The sequence below is a fragment of the Schistocerca nitens genome, chromosome 1 (genome assembly GCF_023898315.1).
Source record: "Schistocerca nitens isolate TAMUIC-IGC-003100 chromosome 1, iqSchNite1.1, whole genome shotgun sequence".
NCBI classification, from domain to species: domain Eukaryota; kingdom Metazoa; phylum Arthropoda; class Insecta; order Orthoptera; family Acrididae; genus Schistocerca; species Schistocerca nitens.
The window spans coordinates 211,466,933-211,482,952 of NC_064614.1; the positions used below are offsets into that span (position 1 = coordinate 211,466,933).

The following is a 16,020-nucleotide window of genomic DNA, read 5'->3' on the forward strand; positions in this document are numbered from 1 at the left end:
CAGCGATTTATCTGCTCCTTCTTCATGCAAAAACATTTTTCAACGAAAAGTAGGAAATAACTTCTAATCCTTACTCAAAATATCTTCCCTGTTAGTTGGTTCCTTTTTCTGTAGAAAATATCTTTTGATTTCAACTTCACAGCGAAAAGTTTTGAATGGTTTCTGTTCTACGTGGCTCCCAGGAAATTGCTTCCGCAAGCGGGGTAGGGGATGGAACGCCGGAGCGGGGAGAAAGGGGTGGGGGGTAAGACAACCTAATCTACTACACTGTAGATTAAAACACTGACGAGAGTTCCCACGGGGGGTGCTAGCCCTGGGTTAATTTTTACCATAATAGTCAACAAATGTGTCTTTTAAAATACGTGTTGAATTTTAATTATGACAGGCAGTAGTAATAAAAAGCACAAAAATGACACAACACATCCTATAACATGATCAGATGACAGGTTCTTATAACCGAAGTATTACAGACGGAATCAAAGTTGTGTAAGTTTTTTAAAATTTGATTTCCATTTCCTCTCTCCTGAAGAATTGTAATCTAGCCATTTTTTTACTTGATATTTTTCTTGATACTCAGCGAAAGTTTCTATGTGTTTTTTTTCCTAACGCTGAATTTTAATCTTCAGTTTTTATTGATGTACGAAAAAAAATCTTCCGTGAATATTTCCTAATTTATTTCCTGGCGTGGTCCATACAGTTGATGGAGTAGTATGAGGATGTTACTTCAGGCATTAATTCAATGTAATTTACATCCATAATTACATTAATAATATAAAAAGATGTATCCTGCATGTGCTAATGAAATGAGCTTACTTTTTAGGTATCAAAGTAACCTTTTGTAAAGAAATATACACTCCTGGAAATGGAAAAAAGAACACATTGACACCGGTGTGTCAGACCCACCATACTTGCTCCGGACACTGCGAGAGGGCTGTACAAGCAATGATCACACGCACGGCACAGCGGACACACCAGGAACCGCGGTGTTGGCCGTCGAATGGCGCTAGCTGCGCAGCATTTGTGCACCGCCGCCGTCAGTGTCAGCCAGTTTGCCGTGGCATACGGAGCTCCATCGCAGTCTTTAACACTGGTAGCATGCCGCGACAGCGTGGACGTGAACCGTATGTGCAGTTGACGGACTTTGAGCGAGGGCGTATAGTGGGCATGCGGGAGGCCGGGTGGACGTACCGCCGAATTGCTCAACACGTGGGGCGTGAGGTCTCCACAGTACATCGATGTTGTCGCCAGTGGTCGGCGGAAGGTGCACGTGCCCGTCGACCTGGGACCGGACCGCAGCGACGCACGGATGCACGCCAAGACCGTAGGATCCTACGCAGTGCCGTAGGGGACCGCACCGCCACTTCCCAGCAAATTAGGGACACTGTTGCTCCTGGGGTATCGGCGAGGACCATTCGCAACCGTCTCCATGAAGCTGGGCTACGGTCCCGCACACCGTTAGGCCGTCTTCCGCTCACGCCCCAACATCGTGCAGCCCGCCTCCAGTGGTGTCGCGACAGGCGTGAATGGAGGGACGAATGGAGACGTGTCGTCTTCAGCGATGAGAGTCGCTTCTGCCTTGGTGCCAATGATGGTCGTATGCGTGTTTGGTGCCGTGCAGGTGAGCGCCACAATCAGGACTGCATACGACCGAGGCACACAGGGCCAACACCCGGCATCATGGTGTGGGGAGCGATCTCCTACACTGGCCGTACACCACTGGTGATCGTCGAGGGGACACTGAATAGTGCACGGTACATCCAAACCGTCATCGAACCCATCGTTCTACCATTCCTAGACCGGCAAGGGAACTTGCTGTTCCAACAGGACAATGCACGTCCGCATGTATCCCGTGCCACCCAACGTGCTCTAGAAGGTGTAAGTCAACTACCCTGGCCAGCCAGATCTCCGGATCTGTCCCCCATTGAGCATGTTTGGGACTGGATGAAGCGTCGTCTCACGCGGTCTGCACGTCCAGCACGAACGCTGGTCCAACTGAGGCGCCAGGTGGAAATGGCATGGCAAGCCGTTCCACAGGACTACATCCAGCATCGCTACAATCGTCTCCACGGGAGAATAGCAGCCTGCATTGCTGCGAAAGGTGGATATACACTGTACTAGTGCCGACATTGTGCATGCTCTGTTGCCTGCGTCTATGTGCCTGTGGTTCTGTCAGTGTGATCATGTGATGTATCTGACCCCAGGAATGTGTCAATAAAGTTTCCCCTTCCTGGGACAATGAATTCACGGTGTTCTTATTTCAATTTCCAGGAGTGTATTTAGTGATTCTAATATCCTTTACTGCCTATATTGCAAGTTTTATTACGTGGATAACCAGTTTCAACCAGTTCAATGGTCATCTTCTGATCGATAAATCACAGAACTTGCAACAGATTAGATGTTGTGTAGAGTGCTGAGCGCTCTCACTCTATGAGAGCGTGTGCAGCATTCTATACAGTATCAAATAAATTGCAAGTTGTGTGATTGCGGATTTAAAGATGGCCATTGAAATGGGTGAAACTGGTTATCCGTGTAACAAAACTTACGATCTAGGCAATAAACTGTTCTAAAAGTCTGCTAGACTCTCAAATATAGAAGATCGCCTTGTGCTTTCACTGACATGTCGGGTAATCACTTCCCATAAATTTCTGCGGGCTAATATGCTTGCAGGTATATATTGTAAGTAGGCTGTTTAGGTTTTTTTATTGGTAACGCCACCTCTGTATGAAAATCACTGGCTGTGCTGTGTGCAGTCTGTGGCTGCTTTTCATTGTTGTAATACTCGCCATTGTAGTGTTAGGCAGCTGGCTGTGAACAGCGCGTAGCGTTGGGCAGTTGGAGGTGAGCCGCCAGCAGTGGTGGATGTGGGGAGAGAGATGGCGGAGTTTTGAAATTTGTCATGAACTGCTATATTTATAAATGATGATATCAAGGTAAATACATTGTTTGTTCTCTATTAATATCTTTCATTTGCTAACTATCCCTATCAGTAGTTAGTGCCTTCAGTAGCTTGAATCTTTTATTTAGCGGGCAGTAGTGGCGCTTTCTGTATCGCAGTAGTGGGAGTAACCAAGATTTTTGTGAGGTAAGTGATTTGTGAAAAGTACAGGTTAATGTTAGTCAGGGCCATTCTCTTGTAGAGATTATTGAAAGTCAGATTGCGTTGCGCTAAAAATATTGTGTGTCAGGTCAAGGACAGTCGTGTATAATTATTCAAAGGGGACGTTTCATATGTCGACCCTTAGCCTAGGATACCTCACTGGAATCTTCTGATTGTTTTTTCTTGTAGTTTGTGTAATTAGTGTAGCTTTTGTTTATTGCTAGCGCGTAATTGTAGAGAAAATCTCCTTTGTAGTTGCAGTCTTTCATTGTTGTACAGTAAAACAGTTGTGGCATGCATGTAGATTTGCACCAAGTATTTCGCAGCTGCAATTAACTAGATATTATTTTCAGTGTTATGTTAATGTGTTCTCTTATTTTTGCTCTTCAAATTGTGTTTTTCTGTGTTGTCGTGTGAAATACTGTGACAATAATGGCGTGTGAAAAACGTAACACTAGGCTCCAAAGCAAACTGAGAAATAATAGTGACGACGAGCGTAGCTTGCCAGCACCACTGTGTAATGAATTAACAGACGTTCAAAGTAGTAATTTGGTAACTGTGCATAGGGAAATGGAGCGGGCTGCAAACAATGGCGTAGGCAGTGAAACAATTAGTGAGCAGGGAACCATTATCGATCGATCGGTCGGCAATAGCTCGGCTCAGGAATCCGAAATGACAGGACACAATTTTGCAAATACTGTAGATTCAGGTTTTGCGTCCTCACCGTTTTCTCAAATAAGTCAAGACACATTTTCTGCTTGTCAAAATGTGAATGTTGCTGGTGCAAATTCACTGCCGAAAAGCACTGAGGAACATGTTCCAGACACCAGTGCATTGTTATTACAATTAATACAACAAATGGGACAAACACAACAAAAGCTTCAAACGTTAGACACAATGGAACAATACCAGAGACAAACACAGCAACAGTTAGACACAATGGAACAAAATCTTCAAAAGTTAGACACAGTGGACAAAACCAGAGACAAACACAGCAACAGTTAGACGCAATGGAACAAAATCTTCAAAAGTTAGACTCATTGGAGCAAACTCTTGAACAAACACGTGAGGATTTAACTACTGAGTTACATCACATTGAATCGAAATGTCAAAAAGTCTGTAATGACGTAAAAACACAAATTTGTGAGCATTTCGAACCTATTTTTTCGCGTCATGAAAATGCACTACAGAATCACGAAGCAGCCATAAAAGAACTGCAAACTACTGTTCATGAAAATCATGAGACCTTGCAAGCTAAATTTGACTCAGTTGCATCTACCGATTCGGTTACGCAACTTGCAAAAACTCAGGAAAACTTGAAGGACACAGTAGATTCGATTTCAACACAAATGGACACTCTGAAACTTGGTTCAGAAAAACACACTGAGGAAATGTGTTCTCTATCGGAGAAAGTAGCCGAACTTTCGGATCAGGTCACTAACTTATCTACAAAGGAAGATGATGATCTGAATGACACAAGACCTGTAGCCTTCACTGACACAGAAGAGTATGAACAAATTAGAAAATTCAAACAAAATCAAAATCAAATCAATACACTGTACAAAAGAGAAATCCGGGAAGTACAAGATCAGTTGACGCAGGTAATACAAGAATTACATATTTCAGAGGACACTCGCGCTCCAGTACAGGAAGAGGGACATAGAAATACGGAACAGCCACAAAATAATAACACAGCGCATTTCGGAAATTATGAAAGAAATTGGCAAGGTGCACCGAATTTTGAAGTGGAACCGCCGAAACGACGTAACAATGACCGATATGCGACTCGCCGACATGATGACTTTGACTATAAGCTGTTCATTACTACACGTAAATTCAAAACATTTAAGAATTCTGCCAACGACATTCATCCACAAGCGTGGCTCCATCAATTCTCTCATTGTTTTCCCCCCAACTGGTCATTGGAGCACAGGTTAGAATTTATGTGTGGCTACTTGGAGAATGAACCAGCTGTAAGAATGCGATCGGTCATTCACGATTGCCACAGTGAAGGAGAATTTTACCATGCCTTCCTCTCAGCATATTGGTCTCAAGCCACACAAGACCGAGTAAAACATAGCATCATAATGATGAAACATTTCGAACAATCTGAATTTTCCAGTCTTGTCAAATATTTTGAAGATATGTTGCATAAGAATCAATATCTTTCAAACCCATACAGCCCTTCAGAGCTCATCCGCATTTGCTTAATGAAATTTCCTGAACATTTAAGAAATATTATTTTGGCAGGACGTTGCAAAGACGACATTGAAGCTTTTCAGGGAGTCTTACAAGAATCAGAAATTGACACTGACAATCGCGGAGCGCGAAAACAGGAGTACAACGTTTACAGGTCACATCCGTCACAATTCTGCGATGACAGAAATAATACACGACAAGGCTATTCTTATAACGTAAATCGCGACCAAAACAGACACCACCAGTATGACAACCGTTGGCAGAGTAGTAATAATTACAGGGAAAGATCACCTCTCCGCGGTAATGACTATTACAGAGACAATCAGAGAAACAGACAATATGGGAACCAAAATAATTGTTATTACGGGAGACAGAATAACTTTAGACGCAACGGTCCAGCGCGCAGTTACGATTCAGGGAGAAATTCTCCACCACTTAACCGACAAGAAAGAAACTACAGGAACTACCAACATGACGACAGACGATGTGATCGTAACGACAGACCTGAATTGCATCAGAACTGGCGGGATTTAAACAGGGCAGGGCCCTCTCGTCACGGTGAATTTGTAGAAGTTAGGTCTCCAAATCCCAATAACGACGCGCGCCAACAAAGAGACAGACAATGACTCGCACAAGCAGGCAGCCGCGTGCGCCCGCTGGCTCCGAGAAAAATAACATAGACGCTAACCTTGAGGAAAATTCCAGTATTCTTTACTGACATATACCGCATGATAATTGCGTTGAAGTTGAAACTCTGCGTACTAGGAAGAGTAAAGGTTTACACCACATTTCACATGTAAAACCGTTTCTTGAATGACAATCTGCTTTTTAACTTTGTCTTTGCCATAAAATTTTTCACTTCACGCTACTAGTATGCATTGTCAGACTTAGAAACTGTTACCATGCAACAATGTTTGAAGTTAAATATCCAGTTAAGAACCAAGAGAACTTATTGAAACAGAAATTACGAATGCATTGTTATAGTGAACAGACGACATAGTGTTATTGTGTGTGTACATTGTTGCTTGTTAGTTGCACGATTACGTAACGACTATAAGGCTTACATACTTAGAATATTTACCAGTACTGTTAATGAGATTTTAATGCAACATTTTGGTTTATTTGAAAATACATTCTGGGTTTAAAGTACTTTCTGTGAGATACCAGATGACACAGAGGTTAGTTTATGTGACAGCTACACGATTTTATCACGACGCTACTAATGAGTGACAATTTACAATGTTGCTTTTGCGCTGTATCTGTTTTATATCTGCACAGTTTTCTGAATTCTTTTGGAAAGAAAAACATGTTTTAGTAGTAACTTTTGTGGTATTGCTACAGTGAGACAGCCTTTTCCATAGCACAACAATACGTTACAGCACAGTACTTTCTTCATCACAACAATAAGCGTAATAACTAAGATATCTATACGCAAAGCATTTCACTTTTGTTTATCATGAGGTAAGTACATTGACTTCTGCTGAACTTAGCTTTCGGAGGACGATAACTACGAGACTTCCATAGAATTATCTTACAGCAAGACGCACATTTAGCGCTACAGGACATGCATTTGAGTGATTAATTTCGCACTTAAAACATTTATTTTTTTTAAGATATTTGAAGTGCAATGACACAAGGATTTTCCGTGATACATTTCATTCCATTGCTGTAATTTGTAACACCTGAGGGTATAATTACATTAATCCTCAGGGGGGTACACACTTACTTTGTGTATCATGTGTTTGGCACACACAAGGAGCCCTAGCTAATATGGTATTTGCTTACACAACTTTACACATCGGTACCATATTTCTCCAACACAAAATACACAGCTATCTGATCATTTAACTGAGAGAGACAAACTTTTTTACCACATCAGTGACAGATGTTTACGCAATTTCACAGTTGGGTAACTTCACACTTATGAAATTGTATTTTGTCTGTACTTTGTGAACTGTTCATAGTTTTTCGGAACCATTGTGATACTATGAGAGCTTTGAATGATGTATTTGGTAAGGGAGCATGATTTTAAAGTACGTTTGAGGTAGATGACACTATTGAAATGAGCAGAGAATTTTTTTAGGTTTTGACATTATTGCAGAAAGCTACGACGTTTTTGAGATTTGACTGAGGTGTTATGATGTTATTATTACGGCGACGATGTGTATTATGTTGTTGAGGTATGTTTATTATCAATGAGATGATGCTATATGAGGAATCTGATTATGCTACGTATGTTATGATGAAATATTGAAGTGTCGACGAATATGTATATGTATAATAAGGTAAGGGGTAATGTAAAGTGATTAGGGACTCTGACTTGTGGAAAAGGTTGTTGGAAACCAAGAATCGTACTTTAAGAGTTATGAAATGTGTGTATATGCGTGAATGTATCACAATGCTGGCGAAAATTTTTTGGACGCTGTTATATTTATAGGATTTTGTTTCTACAGATTTGCAACGCAAATTCTCGAACTGTGGAATTTTTATATGAGACTGTCACTGTAGCGGAAACTGGTGTCGTAAATATTTCGGTAAGAAAGTTAAGTGACCACCTTCACGTAATGCGTCGTGGGCACCCAGATGGGTGACAGCTGCCCGAGAAAAAAAGCCATTAGCGTGTGCCTTCCAGCGGCACAGGTAGAAAAAAAAAAGGGAGGCCATTATCCTTGCTATTGACATTCTCGTAAATACGGCATGCACAAACTTGAAAACATGATTACACTGTAGAGTTCTTAATTTATGATGTTTACTAAAACGATGAGAAACATTTCACGGCTATTGTCTTGTGAATTGAAAGAAATGCCATATGGCTTGCTTTATGTATTTATTTACTTATTTTGTTTAATATCTAGTTCTAGCTGCACTGCAGCATTGGTTAAAATAATATTTAATAGATGTACTAATATAAATATTTTATGCCTACAGATCCAGTAAATAATTTTATGATCTATTCAAAAAAACGAAGGAGCATAAAAAGATATTTCCCTTCACAGGAACTGCATACATAATTTTCTTTTCAACTACTTGGTAATTTTTTTGGGAGAGTAAGTTATCGTGATGCATCACTCTAGTGTTAAGATATGACATAGGTATTAGACATGGCCATTTTTAGTGTAATATTTTTTCTGCTTGAACTTCGTCATGTTTAGGTATAAGTTATTTTATTTTATGCTGCTGTTTGCCAGGCATAGTGTTGCTGAATTTGAATTTGTGTTACTCTGCTAAGCCAGATTTATTTATTTATTGTTTGCTGCACATTGCCTTATATTAGTTGTAATTTATGCTGCTTGCTTTGCCTTTTGTATTTTTTATCATTGCTATTTGTATTAATTGTTTTATGCTGCTGCATTGCCTCGTCCCTTAGTTTAATATCTGAGCTCAGTAGATTTAAGTTAGCTTAAGAGGGGGTAGACTATATAAAAACCTAACTATGGAGAATAGGGAAAGAATGCTTTGAAAGTTATATGAAAACGATTTGGGCCTAAATGAGTATTGTACAATGAGCCATATTTATTTTGAAAGAAATATGGTTAGAATACAGAAAAGAGGTACAGATAGGACTTTTTGGGAATAATGATGAACGAAGGGAGATCTCCAAGAACAAAAAAGGTTTTGTTCGCAAAATACTGCAGTACCAAAAGTTACACTGAAAACGAACCCTGTCCTTTCCATTGTGTTATCCCCCTATGTGTTTGTGTACCCTTGTGTATTTGTTTTCTTCCTGTCTCTGTGTACTGTTTCATAGAATTTTTTTCTCTTCTAATACTAAGCTACATTCACTATGATGAGGAATACTGTTATCCTCAAATATAATTTGCATTAATAATATGTTATTTACTTTGTAAAGATGTTTAGACATTATTTATCTGTTCTGTTTTGTTGCTCATGTGTGAAGTTGATGTTTCAAAAGTTATTCTGATCTTTTATATATTATGTCATAATTCCTGTAACACGGATGTATATGTTTATTTCTATTCTTTTGTAAAGCCCCTAGTACTACAAATGTTATCTGTATTGTTATGTTCTTTAATGATGTATTTTGTACCTTTGTAATTGTATTCTTATGTTATAAAATTGTAATTGACACCAGTTCATCAAATTAAGTAACTTGTAAGTTACGTTTCACTGCACACGTTTCTGTTGGTCATAGTATATGGACAATATGTGAGAAGTAGGGACTGTTAGTGTTTGCACGTGTGTTAATAATTCAGCAAGGGACTGGATAACAGCATTGCTGGTTCTAAGGACAATTCCAAAAACTTTGTGAGTGCACAAGTGGTGGTTATGGACTTGCTATATTATCCGCAAGACTCTTCAATGGTGATTGTGCACCTGTACAGTCGCAACAGATGGCTGCTGGCCGTCTCTACAAGGACTACAGCGGGTCTACACCTTCGATGGCCCACCAATACCATTATTTCTACAAGGACTGCAGTGGGTCTGCACCTCTGGTTGCCCACCAATACCACAATCTCTACCAGGACTGCAGTGGGTCTGCACCTCTGATGGCCCACCAATACTGTAATCTCTACCAGGACTACAGTGGGTCTACTCTGTGATGACCTATCTACCAATATTCTTCAAAACTTCGACTGACTCTGCTGTGCGTTCGCTCTGTTGTGGCCCATTACCTGTCTGCATGTCAAGAGTCAGCACTGTCTTTCCGTTGGAAGGACAACACTACTTCTTCAAGACTGCATGGAAATCCACGACTTCTGTGTGCAATTTCTTTTACTAATGAGACTTTGTGAAAAGAAACTGTAATTACTGTGATGAATGATCAGGACTGTCTTTATGGACCGTGAGAAAATTTTAGCTTTTGACCAACATTGTATCGATAAGTGTGTGCATTTGATTTCTTTGTTATGGTAATTATGAAAAATTTTATCAAATAATTATTGGCCACTGCCCAAATCCATTTGTAAAATTTTTTGTGGGGAGCATGGGGGCTATGTAAGTAGGCTGTTTAGGTTTTTTTATTGGTAACGCCACCTCTGTATGAAAATCACTGGCTGTGCTGTGTGCAGTCTGTGGCTGCTTTTCATTGTTGTAATACTCGCCATTGTAGTGTTAGGCAGCTGGCTGTGAACAGCGCGTAGCGTTGGGCAGTTGGAGGTGAGCCGCCAGCAGTAGTGAATGTGGGGAGAGAGATGGCGGAGTTTTGAAATTTGTCATGAACTGCTATATTTATAAATGATGATATCAAGGTAAATACATTGTTTGTTCTCTATTAATATCTTTCATTTGCTAACTATCCCTATCAGTAGTTAGTGCCTTCCATAGTTTGAATCTTTTATTTAGTTGGCAGTAGTGGCGCTAGCTGTATTGCAGTAGTGGGAGTAACCAAGATTTTTGTGAGGTAAGTGATTTGTGAAAAGTACAGGTTAATGTTAGTCAGGGCCATTCTGTTGTAGAGATTATTGAAAGTCAGATTGCGTTGCGCTAAAAATATTGTGTGTCAGGTTAAGCACAGTAGTGTACTATTATTGAAAGGGGACGTTTCAATATATTTGTTGCAAATGCGTGTCCTATAAAATTATTGAGATAAACGAGAAAGGACTGAGCAACCGAACGAATAGCAGCTCAGCTGTAATGAAAAAGTACCTTTCAGTTCTTCTAGAAACTACGGGAACTAAAATGTAAATAACACGAAGCAACCACCGTGCATATCCACCATTTTGAGTTCCTTCTTCATGGAGCGGGTGATGTCGACTGACTTCTTGTGGACCTTCTTGATGGCGAATACGCGGCCCTTGTAGATGCCGATCTGCGTGTAGATAGCCGAATAGCGGAAGTCGGCGTCAGGGTTAGAGCTCAGTGACACTTGGCTGGTGCGGATCAGCGGGTGGACGGCCTGAAAATAAGCCGAATATGCACGAAATTAGCTTAATTATGTAGAATACTAATTTATTACAGAAAGTAGCCAGATTAAATTAATTTAAAGGCTCAGTCTTACAAAATGGGTCAGAGAGAACGTTATTTTTAAATGGGTTGCAAATGGAAAAGTGTGGATTGACCGTCATCCCCTTCCAATAACTATTAACACATAATTAACAGTACAAAACACGCCATATCGTCTGTCAGTGTTCCTTTGTTTAACTACATATACGTAACTGCATTTCTGTCAATGTAATGCGTCGTACCTTGAAAAGAAACTGTGTTATGCATTTCCCCTCCATTACCCTGAAGATTAGATGGGTAGATCACATAACTAATAAGGAGGTATTGAATAGAATTAGGGCGAAGAGGAGTTTGCGGCACAACTTGACAAGAAGAAGGGACCGTTTGGTAGGACATGTTCTGAGGCATCAGGGGGTCACAAATTTAGTGTTGGAGGGCAGCGTGGAGGGTAAAAATCGTAGAGGGAGACCAGGAGATGAATACACTAAGCAGCTTCAGAAGGATGTAGGTTGCAGTAAGTACTGAGAGATGAAGAAGCTTGCACAAGATAGAGTAGCATGGAGAGCTGCGTCAAACCAGTCTCAGGACTGAAGACCACAACAAAAACAACCCTGAATTATCATATTTTGTACAAAGACACGAGCTTGGGGCTCGCGTTCTCGCCCTTGAGCTGTATGTCTCGTCAGTAAATTTACACGTTAGGCTGTGTAAATGTGCACTTAACGTGGCATCGCTGGCACCCAACGAGAAGCTGTTATTCTCGGAGTTGAGGTGACTCGTCAATTGAACTTCTCAGAGCAGAATGTGTAGTTGAGTACCTACCCAGACAACATTGCCAACAACCAAGGAATTAGTGTTCTCGTCAGCGAACGGCTTGTCGACCTTCCAGAGCATGATCTGTGCTTGAACGTTTAAGCTAGACACCTTGGAAACCAGCGAGGAGCTGTTACTCTCCCCGTTGTGCTGCATGTCCCACCAATCAAACTTCCAGAGCAGGAAACGTTCTTCGACACATACCACTGCCACATTGGCGGCCAAAGAGGAAAAGATATTCTCACCGTTGAGAAGCTTTTCCGAACATATGTTTTCCATATCAGTACCTGTGCTTAGGCAATTGACCTGGGCACCTTGGCACCTGGAGCTGGAGTTCTCAGCATTGAGCAGGTTGTTCTGTCAATAGAAGTTCCAAAGTAGGGTATTTGTTACTGCACTTACTCTGGCCATCTCAGCGCCCATTGAGGAACTGGTATTGTTATCGTTGAGTTGGCTGTCCCACCGCTGACCTAACAGATTAGGATATGTGTCTGGACGCTTACCCTGCTTACCATGGCACCCGAAAGTAGCTGGTATTCTCATCGTTGAGTTACATGTCTCGGCAATCTACCTACCCAGAACAGTACATGTTCTTTAGCACTTACCCTGCACACCTTGGCATCCACTGATGGAGCAGGTTTCTCATCATTCAGCTGGATGTCCTGCCATTGACGTCCCAGCGTAGGATATGTTCTAGTGTACTTACTCTGGCGATCTAGGGGCCCACTGAGGAGCTGGTGTCCTTATCGTTGAGCTAGACGTCTCGCCAGTAGATCTTTTAGAGCAAGATACGTGATAGGAAACTTACCCTGGTCACCTTGATCAGCCAGCAGTTAGCTGTTGTTCTCATTGTTGGGGTGGACGTCCTGCCAGCCGACGTTCCAGAGCAAAATATATTTTAGTATACGTACTGTAACCATCCTGGTTCCCATTGAAGAGCTAGTGTTCTTATCGCTAAGTTGGCTGTCCTGCCGTTGACCTTCCAGAGCAGGATATGTGCTTGGACACTTACCCTGCCTACCATGGCACCCGCAAGTAGCTAGTATCCTCATCGCTGAATTACATGTCTCACCACTCTACCTTCCCATAGCAGTACATGTTCTTAGGCCCTTACCCACTGACGGAGCTGATGTTCTCATCACTGAGCTGGATGTCCTGCCAGTCGAGTCTCGTAGAATAGGATACGCTTTAGTGCACTTACTCTGGCCACTTTGGCGCCCAGCGAGGAGCTAGTGTTCTCGTCGTTGAGCTGGATGTCCCTCCAGTCGACCTTCCAGAGCAGCGAGTCGAGCTCCTGCTCGTAGCGCCAGTTGCGGTACAGCACCAGCGACACCACCAGCAGCACCAGCGCCAGCCCTCCTGCGATGCCTCCAGCGATCTCCCCCGTGTGAGCTGTGCAGATATGTGTTGCAATTAACGTGGCGTCCTACTCCTCATCTTATCTGTGATACAACACCACCCTCCGTAGCCAAGGCAGCAAACTCACGCCTTTACCATCGCACTTGGAGGCACTTGAAGGTAGACGGTTCGAATACTCGTAATGGAAGGAATTTCAGTCACTTGTATTTGGTTAGCATTGGGAGGCGGGTGTTGGCGTAAACTTCCTGAGCACCAGACGTTGCGGCAGTGGGATGAATTATATTCTAAAACTCCCTCCAGTGCATCTTGAAGTGTGAACGTGTGACACTACTAGTGATGATCCCTCTGTCACATGGGGACGTTAGATCGGGGATTCCTTTGGTATTCGAGAGTTAGGCTATGTGACGGCACCGGGTGTCACACTCTCACTTCTCTCACCATTACTCAACACAAACGTGACATAACACTATACACACACCTCTTAAGTAACCGGCAGTTAAAAGGTACACTTATCACACCAACCTCATAAGCTGCGCAGAAAGGGGCCATCATACACAGAGGAAGAAAACCCTTTCAGATTAGATTTTGTATGTCCATTCGTTTGACTGGAGGTCTTGGGCCATGGCCGATCACTATTGTAAGAAAATGAAACGCCTACAGCCGTCCTTACGATCTTAATCATTGTGTAGCTCCAGTTTCGGCTCTTCAATACGCCTTTTTCAGGCCATAGTTGATGCTGAAGGTGTTGTAACAATCTATATACACATTGCATCAGTGGCTAACATAAGTGGTTTATCAGATATCTGTATCTATGGCGTCAGCACTGAGGGTTTCGAGGTTAGGCCTATTACTGTTTCCTTAGTTTCTGCGTCACTGTCATAATAATAATGGTAATAATAATAATAATATCTTCTTCAGATTAGGTGACTGAACCAGACTTTGAGATCTCCCATCCAACAATGGCGTACGACTCTTTCTTCGTGTCTTACATGTAAAAGAAGACTAGTGCAAGGAAAGTGGGTAGTTCTGGCCGAAAAAAGTCCGTTTGTCTCAAACATCGCCCTTAATTTGAGGAAGAAATGTCTGAGAATGTAGTTTTGGAACACAGCATTATAAGTGAGTCAGAAACTGTGAGAAAATCGGAAAACAAGATAATGGGAGAATTCTGTGCAAAAAAAAAAAAAGGCGAGGAGTGGAAAATGTGGAAAACATTGATGATGAAGTCTTTTCGGGTTATCAGCTGAGTCAAGATGTTCTGTGGCAACGCTTCTACTAGTTTTCTACTTGTCATCTTCAGGTCTGTCATCTACAGGCCTTGTCATTTTCGCCTGAAGATGTCAAGCAGGAAACTTGTTGAAACACTGCGCAGAACGACGCCTTCACTCGATTGATAAACCGAGAAGACTTCTTCAAGAAAGTTTTAATTCGTATGTGGAAAACATGGACAGTAAAAAGGGACACAACGAAAGGGCATGTGTTAATGTATGAAGGAATAACATTTACGGTGTTTCAGGGAGCTGTCGAGAGTAAATACTGTAGAGGAAGACAGAGACAGGACATATACAGAAAAGCAGGAGGACATTGTGTGGAAGTACGAGTCCGATATGAAGAGATTGGCACAGGAGAGCAATTTGCAGTGGGCCGTTTCAAACCACTCAGGAAACGGACATAAAAAAAAAATCCACCAAATGTGCGAACACTGTGAAACAATGGATCACTTATTATACATAGTTATATGTCATGTTTTCCAACCTGTGGTTCGCGAACCCCCACGGGCTTCATAAAATACGAGTACTTCAAGGGGTTCACCAAAGCTCGTCTCCATGGTTAGGCCTAGTACTGCTTCCTTAGTTTCCGCACCATTTTCATAATAATTATAATAGTAATAATATATGTTATTATACTTTTAAAATTAAATTAACCCAATAATGCTCCTTGTTACATACATGTAACATGGGGAATTTATCACATTATTTCCACAATAGATTAATATTTACTACGGATACCTGATTTACAGTTGTGTACCAACGTTAGGAATGTATCTGATTTCACTACAATGGGAATTTTGTCTACCAGCTGCTTCTTTGTGTTTTAACAATACTAACAATAGTACCGCGACACTGCTAAGGATCTGTTACATGGCGGTCAGACCTCTGATTTTAACAATAGCCTGCTTCTTCTCTCCTTGTGGCAAATGTAGCAAGTTGTCAGTTGTGTATCAGAATCTCTTTCATACGGTTAAAATGGATATCTGGCGGAATAGTGGAAGATTGAAAGGGAAGAAGGGTTTTAAAAAATCACAATTTACTGTTGTGTCAACAAGTCATTCAGCTTCTGCTGATTTATGTCAATCCGACAGCAGTGAACCGTGTGAAAAGAAAGGAAAGTAGGATGATAATTACATTAGGTTTGGATTTTCATATACACTCCTGGAAATTGAAATAAGAACACCGTGAATTCATTGTCCCAGGAAGGGGAAACTTTATTGACACATTCCTGGGGTCAGATACATCACATGATCACACTGACAGAACCACAGGCACATAGACACACGCAACAGAGCATGCACAATGTCGGCACTAGTACAGTGTATATCCACCTTTCGCAGCGATGCAGGCTGCTATTCTCCCATGGAGACGATCGTAGAG

General features: G+C 41.6%; 1 protein-coding gene across 1 annotated transcript in view; it reads right to left on the reverse strand.

Moving 5' to 3' along the window:
* LOC126235131 (guanylate cyclase 32E) overlaps positions 1 to 16,020 on the reverse strand; it is a 954,039-nt gene that overhangs the window by 205,747 nt on the left and 732,272 nt on the right. Inside the window, exons 11-12 of the mRNA XM_049943867.1 lie at positions 13,215 to 13,405; positions 10,974 to 11,153 (exon numbers count right to left, since the gene is read on the reverse strand). Of these exons, the coding sequence (XP_049799824.1) occupies positions 10,974 to 11,153; positions 13,215 to 13,405 (371 nt within the window). The remainder of the gene's footprint in view (positions 1 to 10,973; positions 11,154 to 13,214; positions 13,406 to 16,020) is intronic.